Genomic DNA, 17,501 nt, shown 5'->3' with positions numbered 1-17,501 from the left:
TCTGCAGTCAAATTTTATAAACAGTGTGCATGGTAACATGGAAAGCTTTGCAATGGACCATCCTTTTTTCTTTCCTTGAAAACTATTCAAATTTATCCTTATATTACTTCCAATTGACCTAATACTTCTCCAGGGATTAATTGTTTATTTTCTGGTTTCAGTATCTATCCTTGGAGTGGTATTTATTTGATTCTATTGTTCAGCTGCATATCAATATAACACTTCTCTAAATCAACAACCCAATTTACAGTAATTTAGTTTCATTTATATTACATTGAACTACATTTAGATTTTAAATCCAAAATGTTTTTTGTGTCCATGAAAAATTGATTATGTCTGTAATAGAACTGGGCTGTCCATCTGTGATATTGGCTCAGTTTTTCTCCCTCCATTGGCATGGGCAAGTCCTTCAGCCCTGTATTTCATAAATTCTGCTATCTTTTGCTTTTCACTCTTTGATTGTCCTGATTTCACAGTTCTTTTAGGTTCTCTCTCTCTCTCTCTCTCTCTCTCTCTCTCTCTCTCTCTCGCTCTCTCTCTCGCTCTCTCTCTCATCCTATGAACCTGAATGGATTTACACCTTATCTGCTTGACACCCCTGACTGCACCCTGTCAGGGATATTCCAATCTCTCCCCTACTGTCGCTACAACTCAAAACTAACTTGTTCTGTCGTTTTCTCAAGGTGAAGTGTTATCTCTGTTTCTCTGAGTGTTTCCAGCATTTTCTGCTTTTATTTCAGTCTTCTGCAAATATCTCAGCGGTGCAGGTGACACTTTGATGACAATGGACACATTAAAGATTTCAGCACTGGGATATCATAATGTTCCGCTTTCAATCAAAATGGAGGTGGAAAAGCAAAAGAACATATTAAAGTGTAATCCAGCCAAGTTATTTGTTTTACCTTAATCTATTTATTGTTAACACTGATTCAGATTGCAAGTTTCTTAATTGCGACTAGTTCCCACATTTTAAGCAGGAGATTTAATGTGGAACAATATTAAGTTAGAGCTGGTTAATAATAATAATTGACATATAACTGGAAAATCATTTAAGTTAAAATGCAGCAAATTTACTAAAGGCATGACTGACAGTACAAGTTGATAACAAAATTATTTAAGTACTGCATTGGTCTTTATGTCTTGCAATGTACTACTACAGCAAATCAACAAATTTCACGACATATGTCAGTGATAATAAACCTAATTCTGATTCTGATCATTCAACCAAAAACATGCATTGGTGGTGGGTAACCGAGAAAGAAAATTTATGCCCCCACTCCCATTTGTATTCCCTGATCACCCATTTCCTAACTGAGTGTGATGTAATCCATGATACAGGAGCAGTGAATCACTGATTTCACATCTCTTAAAATTCACAACTAATTCCTTTATGTTTCATACAAATCTTTACATTTAGATTGAGTAACATAATTCCCTGTACATGGTCTCCTGATTGTGTTTGTGAGTATCACTTTGATAAAATTTAGTTATCCAATTTGAGAAGCTTCCACTTTTACAAACATTAACACTTAGAAACATGGAATATTGATAGATTTTAGATTAATTACATTTTATTCCTCTTCTCGTACTTAAACTGGCACCAAACCAATTAGTGACAACATGCATCTTCATAATTCATGGTGACAGTCTATTACTACGTACTTGCTAAATAATGTGCACAGAGTAGTGAGGGAAATGATTACATTATCAGACAGGATGTGCAGTGAAATAGAATATCCTCCCTTATGCATCCTGGCAGCTGCAGCAGCATAATATTGATTTCCATGTGCACTTTGTTCCACTCCTGATGTGGTCTTTGGCCGAATCATTACCCAAAATTATAAAAGGGAAACATTGTGGAAACATGATATAAAATACAGGACGTTTTCATTTCTGAGCGTTTAAAGACCTGAGTGCAGAAGGCTATAATATGCCTGGTACAGATGAGGTGTTGTACCTTGACCTTATATTGAACTTCAATGCAACAATAAATACGGAGCAAGGACGGAAACATATTCCACATTTTATCCACCCAATCTGCAATTGATTTCCAAGATGCAGAGGAGACCTTGTCATGTGTAGAGAATACAATATACTTAATTGAAAGAAGCACAAGTAGATTGCTGCTTCATCTGGGGAAGCGTGTTGTGACCCTGGACCATGGGTAGGAAGGAGACAAAAGGGCCAGGGCTGCAATTCAATCAGTTGCAAGGAAAGGTTCTGTAGAAAGGGGAGTGAGTATTGGTGGAAATGGAGGATTAAATCAGGGTGTCAGATAGGGAATGGTCATATCAGAATCTTCAAAGGAATGAAGAGGTGAAGGTGGTGAAGTCGCCAAGTTGAAGGTGTTGGAAATGGCAGAGGACAGTCCACATTGTGGAGGCTGGAATTTTCAGTGGTGTGGACATGGCAATGAAGAGAAAGGATGAAAGCAGAAGTGTCTGAAAAGTAAAGGCCAGAGCCACAGACCATGTCCCCGATGGTGGAGCAGAGTCTTCAGTGGAGATAAAAGAAATATATATCAGAAGCTCTGGTGTAGAAGTTGGCATGGTCAGAATAACTGCAACTGAAATGGGAAAGTAGGAGTCTTGAATGGAGTCCTTTCAAGCAGCTAAGTAGGAAGAAGTGTAGTCAACATCGCTGTGAGAGTCTAAAGGCACCTGAATGGCGAGCCCCAGCAGAAAACCCATGACCCTATGAACAGATAGTTGTGGGTGGAAAAAGTGCAGGAGGCCAGCAACTCACTGATTGCCATATCATGTATGGGTTCTTTAACGCTTTCAAGAGCATCTGCCATCCAAATGCCCAATGCCCCACCCTGCTGAGAACCAAAAATGGAACTGAACTTATCGAGGACAGTAAGGCTGTTACTGCCTGCTGGAAAAGGATACTTTGAGGACCTACTCAACCATGACTCTATTCTGGAGGTGAGCATTCATTCCTCCATTTCACAACAGACTATTTGGTCCAGTATTGCTGTCATTCATTACCAACAAGCAACAGAAAAGGCTAAATGCCAACTAGAGCACAACAAGGCCTCAGGAGCAGATGGTATCCCTGATGATGTTCTAAAACACAGCAGTTAGAAGCATTAGTCACAAATCCCCGACTGTCCACATAACGCAAAGAGAGGGATATGTCAGGGAATTTTAAAGACTCCGTAGTAGTGACCAAGAAAGGAGAATTCTGCTGTCAACTCCAAGAAAGCTCTTCTTCAGAGTCTGCCTCAGCTGCCATCACATAATGGCTAAAGAGCAGCTTCCCAACTCACAATGTGGATTCTATTCATCTAAAGGTGCAATCAACATGATCCTCACCATGTGATAATTACAAGAGAAATGCAGGAAGTAGCACCAATTACTTCATACCTCCTTTCTCAGCCTCACTAAAGCCTTTGACCCTCTCAGCTGGGAGAGACTCTGGAGGACTGTCCCCAAATTTGACTACCTACAGAAATTCATCTCCATTTTACACTTACCACAAGTCATGATACCAACCAATAAGCCTTCAACACAGCCAAAATCAGGGCAGGTCAATGTCAAGCAAGGCTGCTTCATTGAACTGACACTTTACTCAAATATTTTCACCATAATGCTGCACCTCACCTCTGTCAAACTTGCCACTGGGCTCATTGCCGACTCGTTCATTGAAGCATTCAAGAGGATGGGTCTTGCACTCAACATCCACAAAGGTCCTCAACCAACCAGCCCTCGCTCCACCACACTGCCCTCAAGCAATAATGATTCACAACAAGACACTGGAGAACATGGACGACTTCCCATATCTTAGGAACAACTTCTCAACAAAGACAGGCATTGATGGTGAAGTTCACTCTTGCCTTTGTCTACTGGTCTGCAGGTATCCTTGCCTCCTACTGAGACCTGGTGAACAGGCACTGTTTCCGCATAACTCCACAAATCCACTGGAAAGAAATGCAAACCAATGTCAGTGTCCTCTCTGAGACCAGCATCCTTAGCCTTGTGACCCTAATCACACTCATTCATCTCCACTGAGCAGACTTCATTGATGCCCAACACTAAATTCTGAAAGCACTCTCTTCCAACCACTGAAATAGGAAGGGATGCCCAGGCCAACATGGAAACATCCAAGGATTTTCTGAAAGCCGTCTTGAAAAATGCATCATCTCACTGTCTCCAGGGAATCCCTGATGATAACTACTTATAATGGAGAAGGAGCAATGGGAGCAAATAAAAGCCCAGGGTAATTGGGAGGAGCGTACCACCTTATAACTATGCATCCACCTGCCCAGTCAGGAATCTTCCGATGCAACTGTAGAAGAGACTGCAGTTCCCCCATTGGCCTCATCAGTTACCTCAAAACCCACAGAACAGAAAGAAGGCAAATCATCATCAGTCTCTAGAGACTGCCTGAGAAGAAGGAGGAAAGTTGATGAGTTTGTAGTGGATGCTGGTCACTTGTCTGTGATGGAGAACTTGAGAAAGGGAAGGAGAGCAATTGGCAGCAAAGCTGATAAATTTTTCTGGTGAGGGCCAAAAGCAACACTGAATGCAATCACCAGTGCACCAGAAAAAAAAATACCGGAAAAATAAATGAGGGAGAGTACCTGAGTAGGGCTGAAACAAAGAATATCCCTCATGTCTCACGAAGAGGTAGGCATAGATTGTGTCCATTTGAGTTCCACTAGCAACTTCTTTGTAGATGCGAGGGGAATCAAAGAAGAAGTTGTTCAATGTGAGAACAGGTTCAGCTATTTGGAGAAGGGTGCTGATGGAGAGGGACTGACTGGCCACTGTTGAATGAAGAAGCAAAAGGCTCCCAGGGCATCCTGATGAGGGGTGGATAGTTGAGGGATTAGACATCCAGGGTGAAAATGAGATGGTTGGAGCCAGGAAAGTGGTCATGGACATCAGAAGTAATGCAAACAGATCAAGAGAGGAAAGATGATCAAGGTAAGAAGAAATAAGTTTCACGGGGCAAGGTTAGGCTAAAGTGATGGGCCCATGTTGTGGATTTTATGAAGAAGGCAGAGGCTGATTGTACTTGTTTAGGAGACAATGAATTGGAGGCTGTGAAAGAAGATCTCAAGAGGAAATATGATTTGTGCAAAAATGATTCTAATGAATGATGCCACTATAAAGTATATTTATTTTGTCTGTTCCAATCTTTAAAAGAAAATTAACATCGTTATATTTGCATTAAAAAAAATCAACTTCATTCCAGACTGAGTCAACACCACACTTCTTAAATCTCCCAAATGCCAGTTGCCTGGCAGTAAAGCAAGTGTAAAACTATGTTAATATATCAAGGTGACAAAACTGTCTCCATGACAATAGTAAGGAATGGTGCAACTTGTTCTTCAATCTTGGAAAATAACCTTTAAATGGAACCCAGAACTGCTTGCAGATGAAATAAGACTCGTTATCCAACAAGCTTGAGTCAGAGCAGATGCAGTCATGACTCAAAATCCAAAAGGCTGAAAAACATCACCTGGAAGAGTTTCACATGGGTTTGTAATGTTAAGATAGCAACTTTTGATCCACTATAAACCGCATTCAGCAACCTCACTAGCTCCTTGTTGCAGGCATCTTTGAATGTAACACCTAAGGTGCCTACAACCAGAATTAACAATAGTGGGAGGATTGTTTGTCATTTCAATCTTTCAGAAGGAAAATCAATTCAGAACACATCAATGATAAATTTTTCCTCTCCCAAAAAATACCTTATTTCTTATCTCTCAAAACATAAAGCAAATAAGTTTAACTACTACTTAAGAAGTGTGAGTTCTTTTATGTATGGATTATAAGGATATTCACCCTTCTCATAGAGATTAATGGCTTCAAAGAATACCCGAATGAAGGGTATTTTAACCGATGAAGCTGACATCAGGTGAGACCTTCTCCATTTCAGCACCACAATATAATGAAAGATTGTATCAGATCCAGTGTCTAATAGAAAACACCCCAACCACACATATTTGAATGAGGGCAGCCAAATGAAATGTGGGTACATCCTTCTATAAAACAGCCTTAGAAAAACAAATGGAAAGCTTGATGCTACTGGAATTGTCTACGGAGAAAGTTCTTGCATTTTTAGCAGATCTGAAACTTGTGCTTCAGAGGGCAGGGTACTTCTGCTTGTCTTCAAGCAAGGGTCAAAGTTGGGCATTGAAACTATAGACACTCATCTTTCAAAGTTAAATTGCAAACTGTATAAAAAACACGCTAGACAAGAAGTGGTGCATTGTAACAATCTACTATATATCCAATTATGAGGCTCAAGAATAATAGCCCAAACATCACCTGACCATCTGATAAGACATTGGCTTTATTGTGAAACAGGAATCTTGATGTGTCTCAACATCACAGGGTCTTATGTGGGGTCCCTCACAAAAACATACCTGAAGTCAACTTCTTTCATGTACCTCAGGGATATCCTATAAGTAATTACACAAACAAAAATTCCCTGAAACCCTCAGCAAGAGAAAGTAGACCATTTTGGGTATGGAGCTGTTTTGTTGTTGCTTCTGACATAGAGTTCACACCCTTTTCTCTCTGCAGATGCTGCTGACCCAATTGAGTTCTTGCACCAATTTTTCTCTCTTTTTCACATTTCTGGTGTCTACAGTATTTTATCTCTTGTTCTCAAAAATTAATGCTTGTTCGGTGTACACTAGGGCCCTTCATAGCAGGTTAGCCTGCTGTGTTAAGTGTGTTTAATGACTAAATCAGAACAGATAGTCATCAACAGAATTGGTTAGCAGACCAGCAGAGGATGCTTTATTTTTAGTGCTGGGAAGACCAAGTCAATAGACCTATCACGCTAATTTGCTATCCAGCTTGTTTTTGAAAAGGTACTAGATATTCTTTAGTTACAGATCCCAGCTTCTGCATTGCAGTAATTGCATCAGATGTACACCAGGGAAAACATAGAGGTGGACAAGTTAATAGAAGTGTGTGGATTTGTGAGCAAGTCCAATCCTGTATGTCACAATCAGCAACATCACTGCCCATGAAAGTCACTTAGGTCACTACACTGGATTCATTTGGTCTACAGGGCACTACAGAGATGTGACTGAGCTGCCAAATCTCCACAAGATCATGACCACTTCAACAAAAGATTTGTTAGCACTTACACTAGGTCTTCACATTAATGCCAAAAACAGAAAAGCTGCTAAAGTAGATTAGTAGTATAGTGAACTAGCCCACCAGGTCTCTGCAGAATGCTTGTGACAATTCCTCAAACTGTGATGGTTCATTGTGAAACCACAATGTTTGTGGTTTCCTGTTTATACTGAGCCTCAAAGATAAATGCCTGGGAATATTGTCCATTATTTCCAGTATCTTCATAACATATAAGCACATTGATATTGTAAGTTTAAGTTATCAGTTATGTAAAAATAATATGATTTGGCTTTTTTTGATGCTACAGTCCATGATGATGAGCTTCTTTCCCTTCACAGTGGCACCAGTTCAATGTTATTAGCAATATTATCTTTTGTATCGTTTCCATTTAATTTCAAATTAGTATCTGCTTGTTATCAACACTTAGTGAGTAAATAATCTAACAGTACTATACGATTACTACTTCCTCTTACAAATCTTATAATGGAACATTTAGTTCAGACAGAGAGTCAGTGACAAAACATTCAGTAAAATATTATAAAAATAGAAAGAATTGTCTTAGTATTAATAGGGAGTCAGGGAGGATGTGAAGATCCTGCGGTTTTAACTTGGCCCTGTCTGCCACTCAGACAGCAGGGATTAAAACAATTCTTAAATCTGTGTGAGTAATAAGCATGAATGCATATTTAATGTATCATCCATTGCCAGTGAAGGAACTATATTGCATTATTCTTCAAGAAGGATGGAATCTTTTGACCTCAGCTGGTTTACCAATAATACATGTGGAAGAAAGCATTTATCAGAGAGTAAGTGAAGTGAAGGTGCAGTTATTTTGTATTCAGCATGACTGTCTTTTCCTATTATTCCACTCATGTAGAACAACCTCTGAACTAGAATCCATTTGGGTTATTTCACATGAATCCTTCATAACATGATCAAACAAGACAACAAAAAAAATGAAAAGGGTCAGATTGCAAACAAGATTATTGGAAGGGTTCTCAGATATAGTTAGAAACATCTTCCATTCTTCTATTACAGAATCACAACCACAGCAGCATGCATGATGGACCTGAGGAGATATCCCTTAGATGAGCAGAACTGCACACTTGAAATAGAGAGCTGTAAGTTCTACTGTGTTCACTGTTCCATTACAATGTAGTAATGATTGAGGTAATGTTGTATTGTGATGTATGGAGCAATCAGTGAGTAGAAAATGTCATAATAATCAACATTTTTGCCTTGGTCTGATCCTGACTTGTCAGAGAATTTGATCGTCAATGGATGACTTTTATTCAGAATTATTCCAGACCATCCTTGCCAACCTCATCACTGAGCACTTGCAAAATTCTCTGCTAACACAACGGAGAATAGAGTGTGATTGTAGCCCTCCACAGGACAGCAGCTTTCACCAGCTGAGGAGACATACAAAGAAAGAAATGAAATAGTTTTATTTCATTTGCATCATTTTTTTTACCTTTCTTTTATGTAGTTGAATATTTGCCATCGGACACAACAGTTCAAAATACAGGGCACCCTATATACTTTATGAACAGACACTCATCATTACTGGAAATACTCAACAGGTCAGGCAGCATTTGTGGACCTTTTATGAGAATCAGGAAAAGTTTGGAAAGAAACAAGTTTTCAATTGCAGTGAAAGATGAGGGGAGGAAAGGGTGAAAGGGAAGGTCTGCAATAGGCTGGAGACCAGGAGAGATTGAATGTCACAAGCCGTGGTGTTGCCAGCTGAGAGCTGCTAGTAAAGGGGAGTGAATTGTAAAAAATCTCAAAGGGAGCTGCAAAAAACGAAAGAGATGAATAAAATCTGAAATTGCCAGGAGATTAAAAAAAGCATGGGATTCTGCAGATGTGAAATGCAGAGCTGGTATGTTGAATTCATTACTAAGAGTATGTAATGCGTTCTAATTGGAAGACGATGTTCTGTTTCTCAAGATTACATTGAATTATGTCAGAGGAGAGATGAGGCTGATCAAAGACTAAACAGGGGATTTACTCATAGAGGCAGAGGGTATGGCTGAGGTACTAAATGAGCACTGTTGTTTACCAAGGGAGAAGATGTGACTGGAGTTTCAGATATGGCTGAGACTATGGATGAGCTAAAAAATGATAAAGAGGAGATACCAACTAAAAAATCTAGCTGCACATAAAGTGAATAAGTCACTTGGTCTAATGGGATACATCCTCAGTTGCTGATGGAAATAAGGAAGGACATTGCAGAAGCACAGTCTATAGTTTTCCAAACATCTGTGGATTCAGGATTTTTGCCCGAGCACTAGGAAAATGCAAAATTTAAACCCTTGTTTAAAAAAGTAAACCCAATAACTGTAGACTTGTCAATATAACCTCAGTCCTGGGAGAAATTCAAGAATCAGGGACAGAATTAGTCATCACTAGGAAGCCAGTGTGTATTTTTTAAAGGAAATTTGTAACTAATTAATGATAAAGTTTGATCAAGGAAGTAACAAAGAGGCTTAGTGAGGGAAATGTAGTAGATGTTGTATATATAGACTTCCAAAGGTGTTTGATGTGCCACAGAATAGCCTATTCATCAGGATTGAAGGAAATGAAATAAAAGATTAAATAGAACATTTGTTTAAATAACATGGGAAAGACAGTGGTATAGAAAAGTTGTTTTCTGTTCATTGGAATTCACCCGGGTGGCTACTAGTATCATTGCTTTACTTCAGATATTTTAATGATTCAGTCTCGGGTATACAAGGCACAATTTCTAAATTTTCAGAAGAACTTGGAGGCATCATTAGCTGCAATGAGGATGGGAATAGATTTCAAGGAGATATAGACAGTCTTGTGAAATGGGTGAATAGGCGGCAAATGCAGTTTTACCAACCTGAGAACTGTCCTTCATATTTTTCATGGAAAAATGAGAAAAGGGCAATATAAACCAGTGGGAACAATTCTAGAAGGGGTACAAGAACAGAGAAAATTAGGACCATTTTACATAGTTCATTGAAATAGCAGGGCACATTAAGGAAGTAGTTACAAAACTAAAGTACAAGGGTACAAAAGCTAAGAAGTCAAGACGAACAATTTCACAACTGGAGCACTGGGTCCAGTTCTTGACTCCACACTCTAGGAATAAAATGTGAATATTTTGTAAAGGGTGCAGAAAAGACTTATCAACATGATACCAGGGATGAGGTACTTTAATTATGTGGATAGAATGGAGAAGCTGGGGTTGTCCTCCTTGGAGCAGAGGAGGTTGTGGGGAGATCTGATAGGGGTATTTAAAACCATGAGTTGGTGGAGAGGTCAAGAACTAGGGGACGTAGAATGAAGGTAATTGGCTAAAGAACCAAACACAAGGAAAAGTTGTTTCACACAACAAATGTTGAGAGTCTGGAATGCATTGCCTGGCATGGTAGTGGAGGCAGATTCAACTGTAGTTCAAAAAGGAGCTGGATGGGTTCCTGAAAGGAAAGAACTTGCAGTGCTATGGGGAGAGGGTAGGTGAGCAGAATGCTTTATCATAGAGCCAGTGCAGTCTCATTTTGAAGAAATTATGGCTCCCTCTTTCGGTGGTCTGGCACTTATCTGAAGAGTCAAAGGGCAAGTATTGGGTAGGCCCTAATGGTAACACTGCAGCAAAATCACATGACATGACCCCTCTACAGTCTACCTACAGATGAGTCTGGCCCACACCTGAATAAAGATGGTGCCAAGCTGAAGACAGGAAGAAGCTGGTTAAGTAGCCGGCAAGCACAAGCCGAAGAGTACATACATCAATGTTACAGACATCAACGCTGTATTTTTCATACTCTGTGGCCGAGTATTGTGCACCAGTAATTGTCACGCTTGACTTGCTAACGTCCAAATGAACATTTCAATGTGGTGCATCGTTAGACCTCCCAAGAGACACCCAAGTTTCTGCTCACTATTTGGCTGGACATTGCTTTTCCATCTATTTTCAGAAAATGATGAAGGAAAACAAATACAAAAATGGTTAACAAGTGAAAGAAGAGGGAGATGGCATGAAATGGAATAAGGGAAATGAAGTTTCTGGGAATCTGGGGAGAATAAAATGGGTTAGGATAGGGTGAGTATAAAAATAGGTGGTTGATGGTTGGTGTGGATTCAGTGGATTGAAGGTTTGTTTTCATTCTGTTTCTCTCCACAACTATCAATGCCCTCGCCATTAAGTAAAATTGTGCAAACCCTCCTGGACAATGAGTTTAATTTTAAACAATGTGATTTCAAATTTTGATAAAGCTGGGAAAACCAAATGAACAAGAAATCCCAAATAAAGATTTTTTGATAGATAAAACACAGAAGAATCTCGGCTTTAATCTTCCAGAACATTCATAGGCAGCTCTGAGCCTTGTCCACACAAACTATTGCAGATTCTGATCCCCTTTGTGCAAATGGAAAAGTAAGCATTCTCCGAGGTGTAATTGTGGTCACCAGAGAAAAGTATAAGATCGGCCACAATTTTACTAAATGGTAGTTCAGGCTCGAGAGGCCAAGTGCTCTACTCCTAATTCATACATCCATATGTACTGTATGTGCGTTTAAATGTATGAAACGTGTCAATTCACTGCTTCATCCTCAAAAATGAAGGAGATGTCACAGTGATACAATGTCCATTTCCTGACCCAATTACCTGGCTCAACCAACTAAAAGGAGTCAAGTCAGGTCATAAAGAGGATTGCACTATAAAACTAATAAAACTGCAGACACTGGAATGTGAAACAAAAACAGGAATGCTGTATGAACTCAACTCGTCCAGCAGCATCTGTGGAAAGAGAAACTGGTTAAATGTTTCAGGTCAAAGACTCTTCATCAGGACTGATAAAGAGAGAAAACAAGTTAGTCTAAGTGGCAGACTGGGGGTGGAACAAAGTGAATGTCTGCAATAAGGTGAAATGGGTTGTAATTGAATGGACAGTTAAGCTCCCTTGTCTGTGTAATGTGTTGCCAATGTTGTGAAGTCTGGGCAATGTTGTATAGTCTGGTCTGCTGGGACTTGCTGAATAAACCAGAATATACGAATTAAACAACAAAAAAGAAGAGAGGAATGGCAAGCACAAATGGCCAGTCCTGGCACAAACAGAAGGAAAGATCAAGTTATCTGAAGTTGGAGAATTCAATATTAAGTCCTGCAGGCTGCAACATGCCCAGATAAAAAAATGAGGAGTTGTTCCTCGAGCTTACATTGAGCCTCATTGTAACAGTGCAAGAGGCCACAGAGTGAGAGGTCTGAGTGGGAGTGGGATGGAGAATTAAAATGACAGGCAACCAGAAGCTCAGGGCCACTACTACAGACTTAGCATGGGTGCTCCGCAAAGCAATCACTTTGCAGTGTTCCTAATGACACAATATAAACACAGACAAACAATTGCTTTTAGTAAAAGATAGAACAAAGTCTTCCCTAATGCTGCAGTCCCTAATCCTTGACCGCACAGCCTGCCAAAACCATGGTTCTGTATCTTCCATTTAGGTTCATCTTGCTGCAAACAATTGCAATTCTTTTAATAATGATACAAATAGTATGAATTAAGCTCAAGTAAGAAAGAAATGTTCTCTCCCTCCCTCTCCTCCTTTCCTTCATTCCCAGATGTTAACGACTAGGATCACTTTGTCACAGTTATAAATAATTAGCGTTTGCCTTTTCTGTCAACAAAACAAAGTAGAGATAATTAGATCACAGTTGGTATTATTGGCTGGTTAATGTGCCTGTACCTCATCACCACCCTCTGCTACTTGAACAAAGGTGTTAACACCTTTCTAATAAATGGTCAGTGTCAATATTAAATAAGAGGAGGAAAAAATCTTCACGCTTACTAACCATGTCACATACATTCTCATCTAAATCATTAATATATGTGACAAAGCCCTCCAATTTGGAAAACGACTTTCCACTACCACCCTCTGCCTTCTACCCTGGATCCTATGTATTCTAACCTTCCGGACTAGCCTACCATGTGGGACTTAGTCAAAGGCGTCATTAAAGTCCGTGTAAACAATGTCTACTGCCCTGCCCTCGTTAATCCTCTTTGTTACCTCTTCAAAAAACTCAAACAAGTTCATGAGACATGATTTCCCACACTGACTATCCCTAATCCGTGGCTCCACACATAGATTACCACATTCTTCCCTTCCCCACCCCTTTCTGCCTTTCTCAGGGACCGTTCCCTCCGCGACTCCCTAGTTCACTCCTCCCCCCCCTCCCCCCCCACCACCCATCCTGCTCCCACCCAGGGGACTTTCCACTGCCCCCGCCACAGGTGCAACACCTGCCATTACACCACCTCCATCACCTCCATCACCTCCATCCAGGGACCCAAACACTCCTTTCAGGTGAGACAGAGATTCACCTGCACCTCCCTTAATACCATCTACTGCATTTGGTGTCCAAGTGTGGCCTCCTCTACATTGGTGAGACCAAACGCAGACTAGGTGACTGTTTCGCAGAACAACTGCGCTCTGTCCATAACCGCGACCTGCATCTCCCCGTTGTCAGTCACTTCAACTCCCCCGCCCGCCCACACTATCACTGATACGACTGTCTTCCACTGCCAGGAGAATTCCAAGTGCAAACTGGAGGAACAGCACCTCATTTTCCATCTTGGAACCTTGCAGCCTAACAGCATGAACATTGAATTCTCCCACTTTAAGTAATCCCCACCCCCTTCCCCACAAACCACCCCCCACCATGCTTTTTCTCTTCTTCCCTTTCCTAGCCTTTTTTTTTCTACTTTTTTTTCATCTCTCTTCTTACCTTTGACCCATCCCCTGGTGGATCTGCTCTCCCCTCCTCCCCCACACCTGCCTATCACTATCTCGTACCTGCATCTACCTATCACATCCTTGTGCTCACCCCACCTCTCTTCTTTTGTCCACCTATCACTACTCTGCTCTTTCCTCCTATATATTGGGCTTCCCCTTTTCCTATCTTCAGTCCTGAAGAAGGGTTCTGACCCGAAACGTTGACCGCCTGCTTTTCTCCACAGATGCTGCCTGGCCCGCTGAGTTTCTCCAGCATCATCGTGTTTTTCATCTAGATTACCACATTGATCCTTAAGGGGAGCATATCTCTCCCTGACTACCCTTTTACTCTTAATATACATATAGAATATTTTTAGGATTCTCCTTTATGTTACCCGCTCCTTTTTGTCCTCCTAATTTCCTTCTTATGTGTACTCCTACATCCTTTATACTCTTCAAAGGACTTGTTTAATCCCAGCTGCTAAAACATGTCTCCTTTTTCCCGATCAGACCCTCAATGTCCCTTGCCAAAGAAGTTTCCCTGATCTTGCCAGCCTTGCCCTTCACTCTAACAGGAACATGCTCGCCCTGAGCTCTTCGTATTTCACTTTTAAATGTTTCCCACTTGCCAGATGTCCCTTTACCAGCAAACAACCTCTCCCAATCAACTTTTGAGAGTTCCTGTCTGATGCCATCAAAATTAGTCTTCCCCGATTTAGGTCCAACCTTTTTCCATGACTATCTTGAAACTAATAAAATTATGTCCACTGGTCCAAAGTGCTTCCCCACTGACACATCAACCACTTATCCAGCCTCATTTCCTAAGAGGAGATCGAGTCTAACCCCTTCTCTAGTATGGCCATCTACATATTGCCTTGGAAAGCATTCCTGGGCACACTTAATAAATTCTGCCCCATCTAATCCCTTAGCACAAAGGCAGTCCAGGTCAATATTAGGGAAGTTAAAATCACCTACTGTTACACTCCTATTATTCCTGCACTTATGTATGATATCCCTACATATATACTCTTCTAATTCTAGCTAACCATTGGAAGGGGGACTATAGTACAATCCCATCAAAGTGATCACCCCATTTTTATTTCTAGGTTCTAGCCATGTGACCTCACTGGACACTCCCCATGAGATATCCTCTCTAAGTACAGCCGTGATGTTCTCCCGAGTCATTGGTGCATCTCCCCCTGTCACGAACCAGCAACAAAAGAAACACACTGAGCATGATTCAGTGTTAAAAACTATTTTATTAATCACTACTTATGATAATACGTAAAATAAAAGTAAAAATGTTAGTATGTTAGAATTCAAGAATGTTAAACCTCGAACGTTAACCCCAAAACTAAACTCTTTGTGTGTGTGTGTGACAAAGTCCAAAACTCCCAGTTCCTGAATGGTTCTTAAAGTTCAGTTCCGCAAGCCATAAGGGGAAACATGAGCAAGGGCTTCTTCAACAACCACCGTTGTCTGAAGATAAGATGTAGATGTAGAAAAACATAGAGAGAGTACATACGAAATCCAATTGTTCCATGATGGAACCCAAACGACACTTCAGTGTTTACTCGGTAGTGACTTCCTCACCCCGAAAAGCATCCGAACCGTGGTCGTCCACACACAAATACCTGTTTCCTTCTACAGGTCAGCAATAAAGTGAACTCCACCGGATTACTTCCAACTTTCATACATGGGTTTCAGTGGCAAACACAGTTATTGTTTCTCATCCATCGACAGAGAAAACAAGCAGGCTGGTGTCTCTCTCCCTTCTCTCTCTCTCTCCTTCTTCCTCTGACTTCTTCAACAACGTCATTACGTCCTTTATCTTCTATTGACGTAAGCACGCCCCACACACACATACACACACACTCTCTATCTTAAAGGGACTTTCACTGAGTCCATAACACCCCTCTCTTACCTCCATCTCTGTCACGCTGGAAGTATTAGTACACTGGAACATTGAGCTAACAGTCCTGCCCATCCCTCAACCGTGTTTCTGTAATAGCTATAATATCACAATCCTATGTGCCAATCCATGTTCTGAGTTCATCTGCCTTACCTGTCAGGATTCTTGCATTAAAGTAAATGCAGTTTAGTCTATCAGACTGTTCACACTCCCTGCCCTTCCCCTACCTTGCCTGCTACTGGACTTGTTTGCTTTAACCTCTATATTTGCTTCAACTTTCTCATGTGATACACTTTGGGTCCAACAACCCCTTCCGAACTAGTTTAAACCCTCCCGAGTAGCACAAGCAAACTTCCCCACAGGGATATTGGTCTCCCTCAGTTCAGATGCACCTGTCCCTCTTATACAGGTCAATTCTTCCCCAGAGGAGATCCCAGTGGTGCAAGTAACTAAAGCCCTCTCACTTACACCAACTCCTCAGCTACACATTCATTTGCCTTATCCTCCTATTCCTACCCTCACTTTTACCTAGCGTATGCCACAGGCAGCAATCCTGAGATTACAACCCTAGACATCCTGCTCTTTAACCTTTTGCCTAACTCCCTATATTTACTCTGTGGGACCTCATCCCTCTTCCTGCCTATGTCATTGGTACCAATATGGACCGCAACCTCTGGCTGCTCACCCTCCCTTTTCAGAATGTCCTGTGACCACTATGAGACACCCTTGACCCTGGCATCAGGGAGGCAACACACCATCCTGGAGTCTTGCTCACGGCAACAGAAATGCCTATCTGTGCCCCTGACCATAGAGTCCCTTATCACTACCACTCGCCTAGACTTTGACCTACCCTGCTGTACGAAAGAGCCAGCATCTGACTGCTGCTTTTGCTTTTCCCTGAGAGACAATCCCCCTCAACAGTATCTAAAATGGTATACTTGTCAGAGAGGGGAACAGTCACAGGGGATTCCTGCACTACCTGCCTTCCCCTCCTCAGAGGGATTCTGCTAGAATGATGAATTAAAGGGACATACGTGCAGGCTAATTCATATTTTTTTCTTTAGTTCTTCTACTTTGTTCCTCAATTTCCCCCTTTTTGAATGCTTTGTTCAAAATGTTTTGGCACGGTAGCGTAGCAGTTAGCGCGACGCTATTACAGCGCCAGCGATCAGGGTTCGATTCCTGTCGCTGTCTGTAAGGAGTTTGTACATTCTCCTATGTCTGCGTGGGTTTCCTCCGGGTGCTCCGGTTTCCTCCCACATTGCAAAGATGTACGGGTAGGTTGATTTGGGTTTAAAATGGGCAGTGCGGACTCGTTGGGCCAGAAGGGCCTGTTACCACGCTGTAAATAAAAAAAATAAAATTTAAATTTAAAAATTTATGGATGACAACAGCCTAATGCATTGGAGCATATAGATGAATCTACACTGAGGGTGCTGGCAGATAGAGCAACTGAATCCTGAGCTCAGGTCATCACACATGCATGATTCTCAGGAGGATCAAGCAGAAATAAGGAACACGAACCATGACTGTTTATTCCCTCTTTATACTGCAGCCGTTGAGGCCAATATGCAACACCCAATAGCATCTAGTTGCACATGTATAAGCGACCAGGATTTATCTTTCTGTAACAAAATAGATATGCTTCTGAGACCTGGATTACCTACAGCTTCCTCCCACATCCCTGGTTGGACTACGAGATGACATTCAAGATGGTGCCAGAGCGTGGCGTCACGTTGCAA

The 17,501-nt window shown here is 41.2% G+C and overlaps 1 protein-coding gene across 4 annotated transcripts in view; it reads left to right on the top strand.

Annotated features, from left to right (window-relative positions):
* Window positions 1-17,501, top strand: part of gabrb1 (gamma-aminobutyric acid type A receptor subunit beta1) — a 200,386-nt gene that overhangs the window by 126,642 nt on the left and 56,243 nt on the right. For all 4 annotated transcript variants that reach the window (XM_052039949.1, XM_052039958.1, XM_052039940.1 and 1 more), the window contains exon 5: window positions 8,142-8,224. In XM_052039949.1, coding sequence (XP_051895909.1) covers window positions 8,142-8,224 — 83 coding nt within the window. The remainder of the gene's footprint in view (window positions 1-8,141; window positions 8,225-17,501) is intronic.

Source organism: Pristis pectinata, chromosome 2 (genome assembly GCF_009764475.1).
Source record: "Pristis pectinata isolate sPriPec2 chromosome 2, sPriPec2.1.pri, whole genome shotgun sequence".
NCBI lineage: Eukaryota > Metazoa > Chordata > Chondrichthyes > Rhinopristiformes > Pristidae > Pristis > Pristis pectinata.
This window is presented reverse-complemented; position numbering and strand designations above follow the sequence as displayed.